The following is a 19,248-nucleotide window of genomic DNA, read 5'->3' as shown; positions in this document are numbered from 1 at the left end:
GGCCCTTCTAGGGGATTTATAGTGAATAAGTTGCATGTAGAGAATGACATGGCGACAAAGTCTCCATCCCCACAGGCTCTGTCCCTGTGGGTCCTGTCTCATCGACTTCGTCTCCATCCTTGCCCCGTCCCCAAGGACTCTGTCCTCATTTGCATAATCCTCAAACATGTATAATTTTTATATTTAAATCTATTAAAGTATAAAAAGGGACAATATTCTGTACAACTGTTTATAAATCTTCCTGTACTCAAAACAAAGGGAAAATCCCAAGGAAGACATTTTCCCTTAAAAGTGTCATTTTTCTTTGTTTCTGCCAGCAATTGTGGCAAATGCAAAGCACAAACATTATTTACAATATCATGACACCAAGCATGAACCTGAACTTCATAAAAGAATAACTGTGAAGGGACATATACCGTGGTATTGGGCTCCAAAAGCAGTCACGCCATCTATGACAGCCTGAGAAAGCGTCTCACTACTTGGTCTGTGAAAAAGCAAAACAAAATAATCCCCTGTAAGAAACAAGTAACTACTGTACATATTCAAAGCAATTTAATCAGCTAGGAGAAGCTCCTGGGCATTCAACTGGCTTGCCTAGGACTATTTGGGGATATTCAGCAACAACTTAACTGGTTAGTTCCGCTGAACAGTCTTGCCATCCAACCATCTCCTAACTGGCTAGGTTAGAGGTGGTCCAATCACATGTAAACCCCAATATCCAATCCTATGATACTTAAAAGATATCTTAAAATGGGAGGTGGGTTGCCCGAGGTCACTCCCTGCACCAGACTATGATTGTATTATTAATTATTCCACATTTTAAGAAATTTATATATGTTTGGGAGCCATTAGCAAAATATTGTAAAGAATAAATATTAATTTTTCCCTTTGAATATACACATCCAAGTTGGGGGGAGGGAGGGGATATTTTTTGGGTCTCTTATGCTTAAAGACAACTAACAGCTCCTATAGTAGAACATTGCATTCAATTTAATCACAAGTTCACAGATTTGAAATTCTTTTGCATCGATAAGGTAGAAGCTAACATCAGAGGAGGTGACCGTCAAAAACAATTGCATCAAAAAGAATGCCGATGGATTTTCTTTCTAAACACAGTGAAACCATCAGGCCTAAATAATGCCATCGACTGGTATGCTTTCTTTTGAATATAACAACACATATATTATATGTTTGAAAGGGATTCTTTAGCCTTATTATTCTAAACTCGTAGAATTTGATGTCATGTGACATATGAGGTCTTCATTTTTGCCTTTAAAGAGCGTGCGTGTTCCGGGTAGTTTGCCGGCACCATTTTTTTTATCTGTTTAACAGCGGATCGAGCTGTTCACAGTGAGGACCAAACCAATAATAATGTTTTAAAATTTGACTGGGCTAGCTAGAACATTGGATTGTAAATTTTAATAATTGTTTTAATCTTTTGCAGCCCGAACACTACGACCCCCGAAGAAGCCTTATTAGGCGAAACGGGTCCCGTCGGGCCTTTGTGTTCACGGGTCAGGCGTTTGTTTGCCGCACTTGCAGCAATTGGATAACGCTAAGTGCTGCCATTTATTTATTTCTTTACTTTTGCACAAGTCACATTTAATATGGTGCTTGAAATCTAAAAAAGTTTTTTTTTTTTTAAATTTTTATTTATAAAATTTTCATTCTTACAATAAATAAATAGCATAATATTTAGTTTATAATAATTATAGTTGTATGTACAATATCATATCATATATATTGAATCCCTTTCCCCTGTTATTTGTTTTTTCATTTTTCCTCATATTAATTTCTATATTTCCCTCCCTAACCCTATATTATTATTATCAATGTGTTAAGATATCTGATCTTTAGAATATTTTGTCAATGGATCCCATATTTTCTTAAAATTTTTTATATTTCCTTGTTGTAATGCTAATATTTTCTCCATTTTGTATATGTGACACACCGAGTTCCACCAGAATGTATAATTTAGCTTGGTATAATCCTTCCAATTTTGTGTGATTTGCTGCATGGCAACTCCTGTCAATATTAAAAGCAATTTGTTATTGTTTGCTGATATTGGACTTTGTGTTCTCATTGCAGTACCAAATAATATGGTATCATATGAGAGACCAATATGATTTTCTAGTAATATGTTAATTTGGGGCCAAATTAAATTCCAATAGGCTTTTATGCAAGGACAAAAAAAAATTAAATGATCTAATGTCCCTACTTCTATTTTACAATGCCAGCATCTATTAGATCTAGTATTATCTATTTTTTGCAAGCGCGTCGGGGTCCATAACACTCTATGTAATAAAAATATCCATGTTTGACTCATAGATGCTGACTTTGTTAATCTTAATCTCCAGGACCAGAATCTTGGCCATTGAGATGCAGAAATTGTCTGTCCAATCTCAATGCTCCAAATATCCCTAAGTCCAGTTTTCTTTTTTTTATTTAGAAATCCATATATTAATTTATACCATTTTGCGGCTTGGTGTCCCAAGAAATCCGCCTGGAAACATAAAACTTGCAAACTATATTGGGTATTAAGATCTTTCCATTCAGGGAACCCTACCTGAATGGCTTGCTTCAATTGCATCCATTTAAAATATTGTGTTTTATTTAGTCCAAATTTATTTTGCAATTGTGAAAAACTAAGCAAGGAACCTTCTGATATGACATCATTCAATGTTCTTATTCCTGCATTTATCCATTGTTTCCAGACGATTTTAAATCCGCCAATTCTGATCCTGGAGTTTACCCATATTGATTGATTTAGAGATTTAGCTATTGGTTCTGGTGATAGGTTACTTATGTATCTCAATGTTTTCCAAGTATCTAAAAAGATTCTGTTATCTTTATATCTCCTAGGCATTGTTATGGTAATTAGATGTTCTGGATATAAAGGGAACAGGAGCTGCCATTCTAAATACAGCCAATCTGGTACATTTTCCATGAGATCTGGGAGGATCCAATACATACCCTGTCTTAAAATATAGGCTTGATGATACCTATAAAAATTTGGAAAATTTACCCCCCCTTCCACAATTGGTCTTTGTAATGATACTAAAGCGATTCTTGGTCTTTTCCCAAACCAAACAAATTTTGTAAGAATATTGTTAAGTTTTTTATAAAATGACCCCTGAAAAAATATTGGTATCATACTCATTTGATAACAAACCACAGGCAATACCATCATTTTAATTGTTTGAATTCTTCCCCACCAAGAAAGATGTAATGGATTCCATTGCTCACACATTTCTGTTATTTTTTTTTTTCTAAAAAAGTTAGCAACGTAATTAGTGATATGAAAACCCGATGAAAGGAAAACTGTACCCCTGCGTTTTTCTGTCTCAATGCCATTATTGAGCAGTGCAGGAATCTGAGGGTTTCATATCATTCTATAGTGGCTGTTTCAGTCAAGATTGATACAAGTTTGTGTCCTGTTTGCTTGTCTCTTATGCTTAAAGACAATTGTTGGGTTGAGGGGGGTTATTTGATTTGACTTAGATTTTGGTAGAATATTACGTGTAAAAAGAATTTTTTTAAAAAAATTCCATAAGAATTATTTTTTTAAATTACAATTTTTAAATGTGTAGGGGGAACCCTCAGTGTGAGGTGGGCCATCCCGCTACCAAGCTAAGCAACTGAACAAAGCGACAGGACAGCAAAAAAGCTGTCCTAACAGCGAGGGATCTTCAGAACATTTCTGCACTTTTTTTTTTTTTAACACTTTTTATTAAATATCTCAAAAGCAAATTTCATCACTTTTCCGCATCATCACCCTGTTTTGCGATACAATTTTTACAGCGTCCCACTAACTTCTTAATGCCATCAGAGAAGACTGTTTTGGGTTGAGCGTGAAAATATGGAAGCGTGGAGGCATTTTGAAGAACCCTCGTATATGCAGTGAAATTAACCAGCTACTGGTCTGAACATCGGACCCGCCCAGTTAACTTCTGGATGCCGCCGAGATCTGGATATTCGACGGTGGGATTTGAGCATCCTCCAGTATTGAATATCCAAGGTCAGTTCAGTCTCTGGCTGAGCCTGGCTGCGTATTGAGCTGATAAATTTTAAAAACAAAAAAGTGCTACTTGTACACAGCACTGTACACATTATGTGCAGATACTTTCTCTGTCCTTAGTGGCCTCACAATCTAAGCTGTATTTTGTACCTGGGGCAATGGAGGGTTAAATGAGTTGCCCAGGGTCAAAAGGAACTCTAGTGGGAATCAAACCCAGCTCCCTGAAATTTCACCTAAAGTCCAAGAAAAAGTCTCTGCTTGTTTGGCTGACATTGCTGCCTGGATTTCCTGTCGTCAACTGATACTAAATATGTCCAAGACCGAGCTGCTCCTCTTTCCTCCTAAACCCCCTGTTTCTCCTCCTCCTTTCTCCATCTCAGTAAATAATACTATCATTGTTCCAGTCTCCTCTGCTCGCATCCTTGGAGTGGTCTTCAATTCTGACCTATCATTTTCTATGCACATCCATTTTAGGTGGGAATTAGAGAATAGCACGGTGGCGGTTACCCGCAGCTAGCCGCGTTTAGCCACGGGTAACCCACCAAAAACGGGGAATGAAAAATAGCAGTCGCTGCGGGGACGGGGACCAGGCAATTCACCGCCCCGTGGAGTGGTGAATGGTCTTGTTTCCGCAGTGAGGCATCAAGGATCGCGCGGTCCCCGCAGCCCCCACCCACTCGTCTGCCCGATCGATCGTTTAACCAGCTTCCTCTCTCCATCTCACCTTAGTTTGCCTGCTGCTCAGTATTCAATCTTCTGCTCTGACGCAACCGGAAACAGGAAGTTACAGCAGAGCAGAAGACTGAACTTTGAGCAGCCGCGTATGCGCGGCTCTTTGAAAGCGTGCGGGTCGCCGAAAAAGAAAGCCGGCAAACTAAGGTGAGGTGGAGAGAGGAAGCTGGTTAAACGAGCAAGTGGGCGGGCGGGTGGGGGGCTGCGGGGACCGCGCGATCGCGCGTGTTCCCGGCTCACACAAGGAAGGAGGGAGTGAAAGTGACAAAAAGGCTTTAGAAGCTTAAAATATACTTGCCGATGAATAGAAGGAATGGAGAGACGTGATGGAAACTTTAAAATATTTGGTGGGCTTCAGTAAAGGAGTCATGACATGGCATAACATTACAGGGAAAAAAGTGTCGGAAGACTGATGCCTGGAACAGTCTGCTAGTAGAAATGGCAAAAACCCAAATCTAAAAACACAGAACACAGTAATAAAGGGCTGCTAGTGGTGGTGGGGGGGCTGATAGAAGATATGAAAGAAGGGTGGTAGAAAGGAACAGATGGTAAAGGAGGGAGGGAAGGGTGGTGGTGGAAAGGAATAGAACAGACATTGAAAGAGGGTAGAGAGGAACAAACCCTGAAGGGAAATGTGGAAGGCAGAGTGGGGAGAAGACGCTGGAAGGGAAGAAGACAGATGCCAGACTATGGGGGAGCGGAGGGAAGAAGATGGGTGCTAGACCAATTGTGGGAGGGGGTGAAGGGAGAGGCACAGTAACAGCAAATGGAAGACGCAGAGAGAAGACACACAGTGGATGGAAAGAATTGAATGAGAAGATGTGGAAAGCAGAAACCAGACAACAAAGGTAGAAAAAAAAAGTATATTTATTTATTTATTTTTTGCTTTAGGATAAAATAGTATATTAGTTGTGTTGATAAAAATTTATAAACAAAGCCCTGCCAGCTGAACATCTCTTTCTCTAGTTCAGCAGCAGGAACTTTGATTTATAAGAAAGGAATAAGCTAAATATTACAGTACTAAGGCTTATATGGATGCAGCGGGGACGGTGACGGGGCGGTGAATGGGATGGCAGTGGCGGTGACGGGGCGGTGAAAGGGATGGCGGTGAGGGTGACGGGAACGGCGGTGCAGAGGATGGTGGGCCGGGGACGGTGCAGTGATGGGGACAGATTTTTTCCCCGTGTCACTCTAGTGGGAATCAAACCCACTGTACTAACCAATAGGCTAGTCTTCCACAATGGAAGGAAAAAGCCCTTTTTCACTGCTAATGATATATGCCCAGAACTCAGCTGCTGAGATATGATGTGCCTGAGCATTTTTTGTTTGTTTGTTTGATATTCAAAGATTATATATTTGTATGGGTTAAGAAGGCAATCAGCTCCATTGAGTCCTAATCCCATATATCAGTGTCTTGCAAACATTCCGGCCTGCGGCACACTAAGGGCTCCTTTTACGAAGCCGCATTAGCGGCTTTATCACACGCGACTTTTTATCACGCGCTAACCCCCACGCTAGCCCAAAAAACTACCGCCTGCTCAAGAAGAGGCGGTAGCGGCTAGCGCTGCTGGCAGTTTAGCGCGCGCTATTACACGCGATAAACCGCTACCGCGGCTTTGTAAAAGGAGCCCTAAATCCAGTGCCCCAGCCGGAAGTGCGCGGAGGCTCATCTGACCGCGACCCGCTTTGGTGGAGGGATCCGGGAGAGGAGGAGAGACGCCGGCCAGGAGAGTCATCCACATTGGCTGACTGCCTACAGGACGTGACTCTTGCAGCGAGAGGCACATCCTGTAGGCAGTCAGCTGGCGTGGATGACTCTCCTCCTCGCCAGTGTGTCACAGCACATGGTTTGCAATACACTGCCATATATGTACACAGCTTTTTTTCTCTCTACCAGTTTTGAATTTAAGACTCTTGCCTACTTTTTGAGCATAGATTTTTTTTTTCTGTTTTTGATGTTTCTGTTCTGTTTTCTAGTTGTATTTAAACCCTTTTCCTTTTTGGCATTTGTACACGTAAATTAAGATCCGAGGCCAAAGACAGAAAGCATTCTGTACTACTATACCTGGTGTCTCTGCCAATGGCCACAAAGGCCTCTTGCATTAGACTTATCCTCTCCTTCTGGCTGATATCTTGCAATACGGCAGTTATATCTTGCTCCTCTGCATTTGCTAGACATGTAGCATACTCTTCCCAAGCCACTGCCAGCATCTCACCCAAAGGATCAACCAGTTTCACTCCATTATCTTCCTGAACACAAAAACAAAAAGAATATCATATCTTTGGCAAGCATCCTATTAACTTGCTGCATTTTATTACTAAGCAGGTCCTACTAGAGAATGACATGGGGAAAAAATTTGTCCCCATCCCTGTCCCGTCCCCACGAGCTCAGTCCCTGTCCCGTCCCCGCAAGCTCGGTCCCTGGCCCTGCCTCGCAAGCTCAGTCCCTGTCCCCGCAAACCATCTGATCCCATCCACACAAGCCTCGAATAGTTTTATACTGAACTTATTTCATTAAAGTACAAAAAGAAACAATATTCTGTACAATTGTCATTTTATAAATCAAAATTCTGGCTGTCTAACTAGACAATGAAATCTTCAGCTGGTAGGGCTTTGTTTATAAATGTTTATCAACACAACTAATATACTACTTTATCCTAAAGCAAAAAAAAAAAAAAAAAAAAAAGAAAATAGAAAATTTTTCTACCTTTGTTGTCTGGTTTCTGCTTTCCTCATCTTCTACTCATTCAATTCCTTCCATCTACTATCTGCCTTCTCTCTGCCTCTTCCATATGCTCTGTTACTGGTCCTCTCCCTTCCATCTCGCCCTCCACATCCCTCCCCCAATTGGTCTGGCACCCATCTTCTTCCCTCTGCTCCTCCCATAGTCTGGCATCTATGTCTTCTTCCTTTCCATCTTTACTTCCCTCCCCCAGATGGTTTTTAGCATCTCTCTCCTCCTTTCCTCCCCTCAGATCTGGTATCTGTTTCCCCAATCCAGCATATGCCCCTTTTTTTTTTTTCTTTATCCCCTCCTTCCATCCAGTTTTCTTCAGTGTCTGTTCCACTCTCTCCTACCCACTTTCCTTCAGCATCTTTTCCCCTCTCTCACTTCCCCACACTCTCTCCTCCCCATTTCCGTCTTCTTCCCACTCTCTCCTCCCCATTTCCATCATCTCGCCACTCTCTCCTCCCCATTTCCCTTCAGTGTCTGTTCCTCTCACCCCACCTCTTCTCTCCACTTCCCTTCAGCACCCTTTGCATGGTCCATCAGCAGCCCCCTCCCTCCCTCCCGCTTGTCGCGGCCCAAGCATCTCCCTCCCTCCCTTCCCCTTACCTTCGCTGGCAATTTTTATTTTTCTCTCAACAAGCTGCCGGAGCCTTAAAGTTGTATGCAGCTGCCAGAAAGTTCTCTGACATAACTTCCTGTTTCCGGTTGCGTCAGAGGAGAACTTTCTGGAAGCCACACGCAACTGCTTGTTGAGAGAAAATTAAAAATTGCCACGAAAGTGAGGGGAAGGGAAGGAGATACCCAGATGGTAATGATCATTAGGAAGGAGGGAGGGGGCTGCTGGACCGCGCAATCAGTGACCGCATGCGTTCCCTCATTTAACTGTAGAGACAAAGCCATTCACTGCTCCATGGGACTGTGAATGGCCTTGATTCTGTACCTGCGGCAACCACTTTTTTCCTCTCACCGCGGATAATAGCCTCCATGTCATTCTCTAGGTCCTATTACATAAAATGAGACACATTCTAAATAATGCCATGTTCATAAATCTAACTAGCCCTTACTTTTTCCTCAAGGCACCGATCGATGTAAGTTCAAAGATCATAGTTCAAACTTTAAATCAAGCATCTTCCACTACAAAGAGGATTCCATGCATCCTATGGTTAAATACTTCTCACTCATACAGACAAGGCCTCACTGTTCCAGTGCTTAGACCCTGCATACTTTTGCAGGGGTAGAAGGAATAGAGATCTAGAAAGAGAGAGCCATTCCTACCTCTGGATTATGGGATGCTGTAACCATAACTCCAATAGTGGATTTAGTCTGTTTGGACCTTAGTACAGCCAATAACCCCATACGATACATGATGTGGTCCAACTGTTCAGCCTTTGACCGAAACCCTGCAGTCCCATACTGAAGCTCAAGGCCTATAGGCTTTGGGTGCTCTGTTGAAAGCCTTGCAATTGCAGCAAAATCCATTCTTACTGAAACAAAATGAGAAGATATACAAAAATAAAAATATACCATGTAAGAAGATTAGACTAGAGAATGACATGGGGACCGTTTACCGCGGTAAACTGTGGGTCACCGAAGTAAATCCGCAGGAATGGAGACATTTGCAGCTGGTTTACCGCAGGAATGGAGACATTTGCAGCTGGTTTACCGCAGGAATGGGGACAAGACCTTTCTCCGCCCCGTGGGAATGGGGACCAGACCTTTTACCGCCCCGTGGGAGCGGTGAAAAGTCTTACTCCTGTGGTAAAAAAATTGCACCCGTGTCAGACTCAGCATCTTCTCCCCAGCTCCTCTTGCGCCCATTTTACCTTCAGGAGCCAGCCATGCCATGATGAAGACAGAAGGAACCTAAAACCAAAGCCTGAGACCAATGTGATTTGCAGAATAAAATTACCAGACAACAAAAATAAAAAAAAATAAATTTATTTTATATTTTGTGATTAGAATATTTCAGATTTGAAATATGTATCCTGCTAGAGCTGGTATTAGACATAACTGGGGACCGCAAAGTCCAGGCTGTGCTTCTTTAGCTTCCAGCTGGCTTAGGGCTCTCTCTCTGACCAGGGGGCAGTTGCCCTAGTTGCTCTCCCCTAACACTATTTCTGTCATGTGTGACTGAAGTATTCTGTTAGCTTGATTTTCTATGTAGTATTCTGTAGTAATTTGGTTTGTTCAGTTTTCACAATAGTGAAGGGGATATTTGTGAAAGGGAGGGGAGATGGGTTTTGTTGAACCTTGCTGTGTTTTATTTGTGTTTATAAAATGACAATTGTCAGGGGAGAAGCTTCCGCCCACACACACGCGACTGCAGGGCAGCACAGGCAAGCTTCGGCGGCATCAGTTTCTTTTCTAAAGCGCCGCGAAGGTAAGGGGGATGGAGATAGATTTGGCCGGAGGGAGGTAAGGGGCTGCATGTTAAGTACTGTATATATTCGAATATAAGTCAAACCCCCACTCACCCCATTCCCCTCCCCCCCCCCCCCGCCAAAAGAGGAAAAATGGTTGACTTGAATATAAGATGGGTGGCTTAATATTCAAGTGTCTTTCCCTGCCAGGATCTGCACCCAGTGCACCTTCCCCGCGAGATTCGCCGCAGCCATTCAGGAAGCCGCTCAGTGCCAAGCAGCAGCGCAGGAAATGCACTCTTGCTCAGTACAGATGAACCACCAGAACTCGCAGCAGCGAGGCAGGAGTGTGGAAAGCTCGTTCCTGCCCACTACACCTCTGGACCACCAGGGATTCCAGGTACGCGTGTCATACGGAAGGTGCAGCAACATGTAGGATATCAGCAGAAAGTAGGTACAATGGACAGGGCATGGAGGGGGAACAGGGTACAGAGCCTTGCGGCCCAGCAGGGGCCTGCAACAAGTCCGGGAGGGAGGCAAGTGGACCTTGGCCCAAATATAAACCGAGACCTCCATTTTTGGGCCCCAAAATTTTGGTTTATATTCGAATATAAACCAGGGCTGTGGAGTTGGTAGATAAATGTTCCGACTCCGACTCCTCAGTTTTTTGTACTTTAGACTCCGACTCCGACTCCAGGTACCAGAAATTTCCTCCGACTCCGACTCCACAGCACTGGTTAATTTTCAGATCGTTAAAATGGAATGTCAAGTTGAGAGAAATGAGCATTTTCGACACCATCTTCTTTTTGCTTTTAATCAAAGTTCTAAGGCTGCAGAAGCTGCTCGCAACATTTGTGCTGTGTATATAGTGGGTGCTATAGCTGAAAGAATCGCTCGTGATTGGTATGCCAAGTTCAAAAATGGAGTCGGTAGATAAATGTTCCGACTCCGACTCCTCAGTTTTTTGTACTTTAGACTCCGACTCCAGGTACCCGAAATTTCCTCCGACTCCACAGCCCTGATATATACAGTAATTTTCTTTGAGACTACCTGTGTTATTTTTGCTGGACTCTCCGCTAACCCACTCCTGTAATGCAGCTACTTTGAAAAGCAATTTCCCTGTTCCCAGATTTCTGGACATTTTGGGGACTCTGCCTCAGGTTACCATGGCAGCTTGCAGCCAGCTCCATTCATGTCAATAGAACCACAGTGACTTGCCATGACAACCCCAGCTAAAGCTTTTCTGAAACTGTTCCTCCGAGTACTGCAAAAGACAGATATGAACAAAGTGCATTTCATTAAGATGCAGGAAACATTGGTCATAACTTAGTATATTAATTGACTTGATATATTGCCTTTCACTAATTCAATACCAAAGTGGTACAATAGATTCTTTATGCTAGCCAGACTACATTCTGATTGAATCTTTTTCAGAGAACTTAGCATTTAAATTTTGCTATATATGAGATGAACTTATGCATAAGTCCAATGGAAAAGTGCTGGAGAACAGAAAAGTCACATAGCTGCAAAAAAAAAAAAAAAAAAAAGGTATACCAACATTGGTGCATTCTTTTTTTCCCATTGTTCTCTTTGTTTCCATTATGTAACTATAGATAAAGCACAATAGATCCTCCTAATCTTAATCAACCGTGGAAACAGCAGAACTTGAGATAGTAAAGACTTCAGGTCTACTTAAAGCAGGCAGGCTGCTGTCATAATTTACCCATTGGGCTCCTCTTTATTATTTTGTTAAAAAAAAAAAAAACTCAACCCCCCCCCCCCCAAAGGCAAAAACATGTATAATTACACTAAATAACTGTTTCCCCCAACCCAGCCCTGGATTAACTATTTAGCAAAATAAGTACCGTATTTGCCGGCGTATAAGACGACCCCCCAATTTTTACAGTTAAAATATAGAGTTTGTTATATACTCGCCGTATAAGACTACCCCTTCTTCCGATTCGCGACCCCCCCCCCCCAAGCCGGCAAAAACAGCTTTGCACCGCAGGCCCAGCCGCCCAAGATGAGTCGGAGGCCCCTACCCGCCGCATCCTGCACGTGGGCAGACTCAGCACAAACGCTGCTGATGGCCCCAATCGACACGCTGACCTCCCCGCGCACGCTGACCATCTTCTCTCTGCCTGCACTTACCCCACGGCCCTCTTCGGCGACTCAGCAGGGGCAGCGATCAAGACAGGCTGCAAACGTCGGGACCTTCCCTCTCTGAGTCCCGCCTATTTTGTTTCAACTTCCTGTTTCCGCATAGGCGAGACTCACAGAGGGAATGACCGCCTGTCTTGATCGCCCGAGGCTGGGAGGAACAGAAGATTTCTGCAAACACCATCGGGGCAGAAAATTTAACGGGTCCATCTCGCCGGTCCTGTGCGGACCGGCAGGAATTTTCTGCGGACCGGCACCGGGTGATGTAAACAGTACCCGGCGTATAAGACGACCCCCGACTTTGGGGAGGATTTTAAGGTACTGAAAAGTCGTCTTATACGCCGGCAAATACGGTACATGCTTGGGGCACTACAGAGTCCCTCCACTCCCCAACCATCCTGCTCTTAACTCTTTCACTGCCATGTGCCACACCCATTATCCCACACAAACTTCCCCACGGAGGATGAGAATGATAGTTTTTCAGATAAACTAGTTCATACTTAATGCTCAGGCGTTATAGGGATATTCAGACATCCACCTCAGTACTATAACTTGTGGGGGCAGAAATCCTCATTACTCCCAACCTGGCAGTTTATCGTTTTTCACTATTGTTATTATTTTCTTTTTTAAACTTATATTTCTTCTTATTCAATTTCTAATTATTTCAATAAATAAATAAATATTTCATAATAAATATATTTCCCATCAACATAACTGAATCTGAAGCGGGATTTAGCTTTAATTTGTAGCTATTGACGTGTAGTTTGTAATTTATAGTTGTATAGTTCTTATCCCCTTGCCGATGTGTTTCGCAAATACTTCATCAGGACGGGGAAATCTTACTGTATCATTTCTATTTACTTCTCCTAGCCGCCAGCGTATCCCATTATCCAACATGAATTTCAGTGTTTTTTAAAATCATAAATATATATTTTGTTTTGTAATGATATTTCTCAGCAGAGTCTTAGGGCTCCTTCTACTAAGGTGCGCTAGCATTTTTAGCGCACACAGGATTTTAGCACGTGCTTAACCCGCACTACACTTCTAGAACTAACGTCAGCTCAATGCTGGCATTAAGGCCCTAACACACCTTTGTAAAAGGAGCCCTTAATGTCTTGTCAGTTAAACAATGGAAGGGCTGAGGGGAACCACTGTTGGATTGTACATAGGGAATCAGTTGGCCAGTAGATGGCCCTATCATGACCACAGAAAGGCTGAATTAAAACCAAGTTGTGTCAGAGGAGAAGCTTCCGCCCACACGCACACAACTGCAGGCACAGGCAGGCTTCAGTAAGTTTCTTTTCTAAAGCGCCACAAAGATAAGGGGGAGGGAGGGAGGGAGGGAGATAGATTTGGCCGTAGGGAGGGAGGGGACCGCGCGCCTTCCCTCCCTTAACTGCGGGGACAAGGTCATTCACCGCTCCACAGGGCAGTGAATGGCCTTGTCCCCGTGCCCGTAGTGAGCACTCCCCCCCTGTTTTGATGGGTTACCCGCGGGTAACTTCTACCGTGTCATTCTCTAATCATGACGTGAGGCTAGAAGAGACCGGGAGTGAACATGATTTCTGTATAACGCAGTGTCTCTCAAACTGTGTGCCACGACAGAGTGGTGTGCCCCGAAGAGATTCCGGGTGTGCCATGAGAAATTCCAGAATTTTACTTTATTTTTAAAAATTCCCTTCATATGTATACAGTAGAATAGATGACATGTACGCAAGAGTCTATCAATGTTATGAGCGTAAGGACACAACAGCCCCGACAAGCCTCATTCTTTGATATGATTGGTCCTTGAGAACTAATGGCAAGTAATTTTATTTTTATGCAGTAGTTATTCTAACTTGAGCAACAAAGCAATCAAGGCTTTGTTACTGTTTGGATCTTATCTTTGTGAACTTGAATTTTCAGCTTTGAAAGAAATAGAAAAAAAAGAGAATGATTGCTGATGGTAGATGATGAAATGTATGTTTGCTTGTCGATTATCGAGCTGTATTTTGAGTTAATTTGCACTCAAAAACAAACACATACATCGCATTGATTAGCAATTCTATTCTATCTTAGTGTCACCATTGTTAAAATTACCCATATTTAGCTTTAAAAACTTTAAATAAATAACTCTCAGATTTAATTTTTTGTTGGTTTTGAAATTTTATAATTTCAATTATAATGTGCCACGAAAAACATTTGTTCTATTTAGTGTGCCAGAACCAAAAAAAAAAAAAGTTTGAGAGATCCAGGTATAACGAGAGAGAAACAAAAGAACCTTAGGAATGAGGAAGCAAAAATACAAATCAGGCAGCAAATAGGGTCTATGGCATTGCAGAAATGGAAAATATACGAACTAGATTCATAAATCGATACCAGCATAGGAGCCAAGTTCTCAAAAATGGTGGGGGACGCTAAACCCAATGGAAATGAACCTCACCCTGGGCACAGTCAAAGACTTTGCTCCATACTGTGGGGGTTCTCAGAGCAGTTTCCTATGGATACCAGAGCTAGCAGCACGAAATGCCACAAGTGGTGCTGAGGAGGAACGGGGCAACAAGGAGGGGGAGCCATCGGGACCCTGCTCCAAAATGCTAATAGGCAGGAGCGGCACCTGCACTCACTTGCAAGAGAAAAAAAAAAGACTTGTCAGATTTGCGAGAAAATGAAGCAGCACTTGCCAAACCCGCGGCCCCCCTTCAGCTTTTATTATTTCTTCATTTATGTACCTGGTAGCCGTGGTCAAGAAGCCGCCGCTCCGCTCTTCCACGCTCAGCTCCGGCGCCTACCGGCGAAAGGAAACCTGAAACGTGTGCACGCTCCCGCACATGCGCAGCAGCATCGGCAAAAAGTCAGCGTCTTGGAAAAGCGACCGTGGCTTCCGGGTCTTCGGGCACGACTGGTGCGCATGCTCAGGCCACACGGCACTATCAATGGGAAACTTAGCGGGAGTCTCAGGATTGGGAAATGGCTACGGCTCTGGCACGTTTTGGCAGCCTCCCGTTCCCGATTCTAGCCGCAGGAGATCCTGTAGCTGCGTCTCACCCTCCCCTCTCTCTCTGCGTCCAATAACGCCTTTTCTTTTTTGCTTGGTGCTCTAGCAAGCATATCTGTTTATTGTGCCGCAACACTCAAATTGCTTCTTGACGGTGGCCTGCAGGGACAGGTTTCAGTGCCTGGAGATGCCATTGCCACAAGTTACCCCCGGGTCCAAACGGGAATTTTTGAGAGAGCCCTAGATTTCAGATCCAGCAATCCCCTTCCCCTCCCACACGCACACAATTTACTTTTCTCCATTGAGAATACTATACTCACCATTTAACCAGCTCTTAATCCACAGTAGGACACTCGACTAATCTTAAATGATCTTAACTATTGTACTATTGTATTCCATTGTATTTATTACAACTCACCACTAGTAAATTATTTTCTTGCAACTGTTTTTGGCTGTTGACTTTTATCTCTTATCTAGTAAACTATTCCTCAGACTCTATTGTTTTGCAAAAAAAGAGATGACGCTTCCCCGTTCATCCATGTAGACCAAATAGGCAATTAGACGTGGATGCCTGATAATGAAACTTCAGAATACATACCAGCATTTTTCTTTAAGAGTCAAAATTGTAAAATAATGATCTGCAACCAAATATTTCATGGTGTGCATATTTAATAAATATTTTAAAATATTTTTATATGCACTCAGGAACTAGAACTCTGAAACACAACCTTGCTGTTGTACAGGTCAGATTAATTTGGTTAGATCTCAGCCTCACATATACAGTCTTTTAAATGTATATAAACTGTAGGCAGAGCACATGAGTTACAGCTGGACAACATTCAGATTTATCTGTGCACTTAGAACTTGTTCTTTTTCAAGTTTAATTTCTACCCCCAACTTATCTGAGGAGTGTAGAAGTAAAACGTTTTCCTAAATAACTACAAATTAAGGGGTCTTTTTAATAAGGCATACTAACGGATTTACTATTATTTCTATAGTGCTACCAGACACACGCAGTGCTGTAAAGTGTCCCAAAGAGTAAGAAAACAGTCCCTGCTCGAAAGAGCTTACAATCTAAACAGGCAAGACAGACAAACAGAATGTCATGGATACAGTTGGCTGGGTTGGAGGGCAGAGGAGTAGGATTACAGAATGATTGAAGGCTATATCAAAAAGGTGGGTTTTCAGTCTACTTTTAAACAAGGGAAGGGGCTTGACAGACAAACTCAGGTAATTTATTCCAGGCCTAGGGGGCAGCTAGATGAAAGGAACCAAGTCTGGAATTGGCAGTGGAGGAGAAGGGTAACGTTAAGAGTGACTTATCTGAGGAACAGAGTTCTCTGGGAGGTGTATAAGGCGAGAGAAGCGAGGAGAGATATTGAGGGGCAGCAGAATGAACACACTTGTAGCTCAGCAATAAGATCCTGAACTGTATGCGATGGCAGATAGGAATTTAGCACTATAAACGACATGCAGCCCATTATCCCACCTTTTTACAAAAGCGTGCTAGCGTTTATAAAGCCGTCCATGGTGGTAACAGTTGCAACATTCATAGGAATTCTATGAGCATCGGAGCTGTTACCGCCGCAACTAAAATCTATGCTACACATTAGTAAAGGAGGGGGTTAGAGTTTAAAGCACAGGTCCTATCCCTTTTTTTTTCCAGTTCCTGCCATTGCCATAGACAACTCCCCATAAACTTGGGCAACCGATTCCCACCTCCCATTGTCTCAGATGCCCACCTAGGCATGCAGCATTAGCATCACATTTGTGTTGTGTGTTCTAATGTGTGCTTATTGGGCATTTTCTTTGGTATTATGCTGACATCATATTATATCTGTTATTTGAAAGTTCTTCCATGCTGTCTATTATTTGAATTGTGCTGACATCATATATTTGTGTTTTGATTTTTTGCACTGCTGTTAAATGCGTATGTTTTTGATACTGTTTCATGGTTATCCTATTGTTAAGTTTCACTTTACTATATCCACATTTACCTCATTGATTGTATTTTATGTTTATATTTGGTCAGTTTACTAATGTTATGCTGTTAGCTGTAATTTTTTTAAAATCTTAAACTGTATCTGCTGTACACCACTTTGGATAAATCTCTTCATAAAGACAGCTAATAAATCCCAATTTAAAAAAATTGCACCCCACCTTTAAATTTGATTGGCTGGCACTAAAAATCATGCTATGGTTTTGTAAAAGTGTGTGTGTGTCTGTTTGGGGGGGTGTAAAATAGAAATACATAGACAAAAGTTAAACTGAACCACCAAGCAGCTGGATTCTGCATACAATGCAACACCACAGAAACAGTGATGCATGTCCCCTAATATTGTGCAAAATATAAAGATAGCAGATGTAAATTTGAGAAACCCCCCCCCCCCAGAGAAATAGCAATCATCACTTTACAATTTAACAAATACCCCCCCCCCCCCCTTTTTATGAAGCTGCGTTAAGGTTTATTCTATGAGTATTGGAGCTTTTACCGCCATGGCTGGCGATAAAAAACCTTAACATAGCTTCATAACACACACACACATACACCTCTTTTATGAAGCCACTTTAGCCGTTTTTATTGCAGGCCATGGCAGTAAAAGCTCTTGCGCTCATAGGATTCCTATGAGTTGTCATAGGCATCTTCAGAACAATGGGGGTCTGAGCTACTTGCGACAGGAATTTGGCTCCTGTAGGCCACTGCAAGCCACACAGGGATTTTTGGGAGACCAGAGAGAGATAGCACTGCACAGTCGGAGGCTTTTCAAAAAGTTTATTCATGAGAAACAAAAAAAACCCCAAATGTTCCAACTTGGTTATCACAAAAGCAGTTTGTGCAACAAGAAAAAAAACAAGCAAAAACAAGATTCAAACAGTGTCAGAATGCTCCACAACATATGAGTGCCTCAGCAAGCACAGGGAAAAAAACCCCTTTAAACAGTCTTTCAGGATTGTTAGTACTTGTGCTATTCTGTACAACTTCGCTTTCCGGGGAGAGGGGGGGGGGGGGCTAATCAGTGCTGAGCAATCAAACAGGTGATTAGAAAGCTTCTGCTTTGGTCCTCACAGCAAGCAGAAAAACAAACAAACAGTCTTTTAAAGTCACATTCAAAAAAAGAACCATGAAAACAAAACACACTCCTTGCAGGAATTACCAGCAGCAGGGAAAAAGGTAACTTTGTTCCTGACTTAGACTTCTAGTCTTCTTGTGAAAAAGAAAAAGAAACTTCATAAGGCATTAAAGCTCACTTGCCTTAGTGTTCCAACACACTTCCATTGATTGCTCTGCTGATTCCACTGTTCGTATGATGCAGTCTCCATGGCCTTGTCCCACTGACTCTTGAGTTCTGGCAGTCCCTCACCAGCTTCTACCAATTCCATGGCCTCTGACCTCTCCTGTCCATTTAGAACCTTCAGCCCTGAGCGCTGTGTGTATCTCAAGTGTCTGGCACTCCTTTCCCTTCCACTCCTCCTTCTCAAGCTGCTCTACTTTCTTGTGTAAAAAGATACAGCCATGCCCCAAACCTTCAGGTGTTGCAGGTGCTCTAGATGCCTGTCTCCCTCCCCCTCTGTAATTTCAGTGTAACTCTTTGACTCCCTCCTACACTGTCAACACAAATGGCACCATGTCCGTTCCTTGGACACCATCTTGCGTGTCCCTCAGGGATCACCCCTATCCCCTATTCTCTTTAACATCTATATGTCCTCCCTGAAACTCCTCCAATTATCCCCCTTTGAAATAATCTACACATACGCTGATGACATCCTTGTCTTCCTTGAGACAGACCAGAACCTCACCAACCTCTACGAGAACATTACAGCATAATGCATAATGAGACTCCATTCCTGGTCCTTCTCGGTACAGATGAAATTGAATGAATCATAAACAAAATTACTCTGGCTCGGCCCAAAATTAGAACACCTGCCCACCCTCTTCACACCCTCAGGCACTGCACTGCAGCTTGAGTTCTCAAGCAAGGTCCTTGGCATCATTATCGATTCTTCTCTCTCCCTCAATGACTACCTCAACTCCTTGGCTAAATCATGCTTTTTCAACCTCCACATGCTGAGGAAAGTAAGATCCTATTTTCGCCAACAACATTTTGACGTCCTTGTCCAATCCATCATCCTCTCCAAATTAGACTACTGCAATGTCATCTACTTAAGCCTATCAAAAAAAGTCTTCAAAGACTCCAGCTAATCCAGAATACTGCAGCCAAGTTGATCTTTGCAAAACGCATGTCTCCCCACTCCTAGCCAAACTTCACTG

At 42.7% G+C, this 19,248-nt stretch overlaps 1 protein-coding gene across 1 annotated transcript in view; it reads right to left on the bottom strand.

Moving 5' to 3' along the window:
• Positions 1 to 15,053, bottom strand: part of PGM3 (phosphoglucomutase 3) — a 57,063-nt gene extending 42,010 nt beyond the window's left edge. Inside the window, exons 1-4 of the mRNA XM_033939427.1 lie at positions 14,713 to 15,053; positions 8,757 to 8,965; positions 6,816 to 7,000; positions 417 to 484 (exon numbers count right to left, since the gene is read on the bottom strand). Coding sequence (XP_033795318.1) covers positions 417 to 484; positions 6,816 to 7,000; positions 8,757 to 8,960 — 457 coding nt within the window. The 5' untranslated portion in view covers positions 8,961 to 8,965; positions 14,713 to 15,053. The remainder of the gene's footprint in view (positions 1 to 416; positions 485 to 6,815; positions 7,001 to 8,756; positions 8,966 to 14,712) is intronic.
• Positions 15,054 to 19,248: the final 4,195 nt, after the last annotated feature.

The sequence above is a fragment of the Geotrypetes seraphini genome, chromosome 3 (assembly GCF_902459505.1).
Source record: "Geotrypetes seraphini chromosome 3, aGeoSer1.1, whole genome shotgun sequence".
NCBI lineage: Eukaryota > Metazoa > Chordata > Amphibia > Gymnophiona > Dermophiidae > Geotrypetes > Geotrypetes seraphini.
The sequence above is the reverse complement of the archived record's forward strand: the minus strand, read 5'-3'. Positions and strand labels throughout refer to the sequence as shown.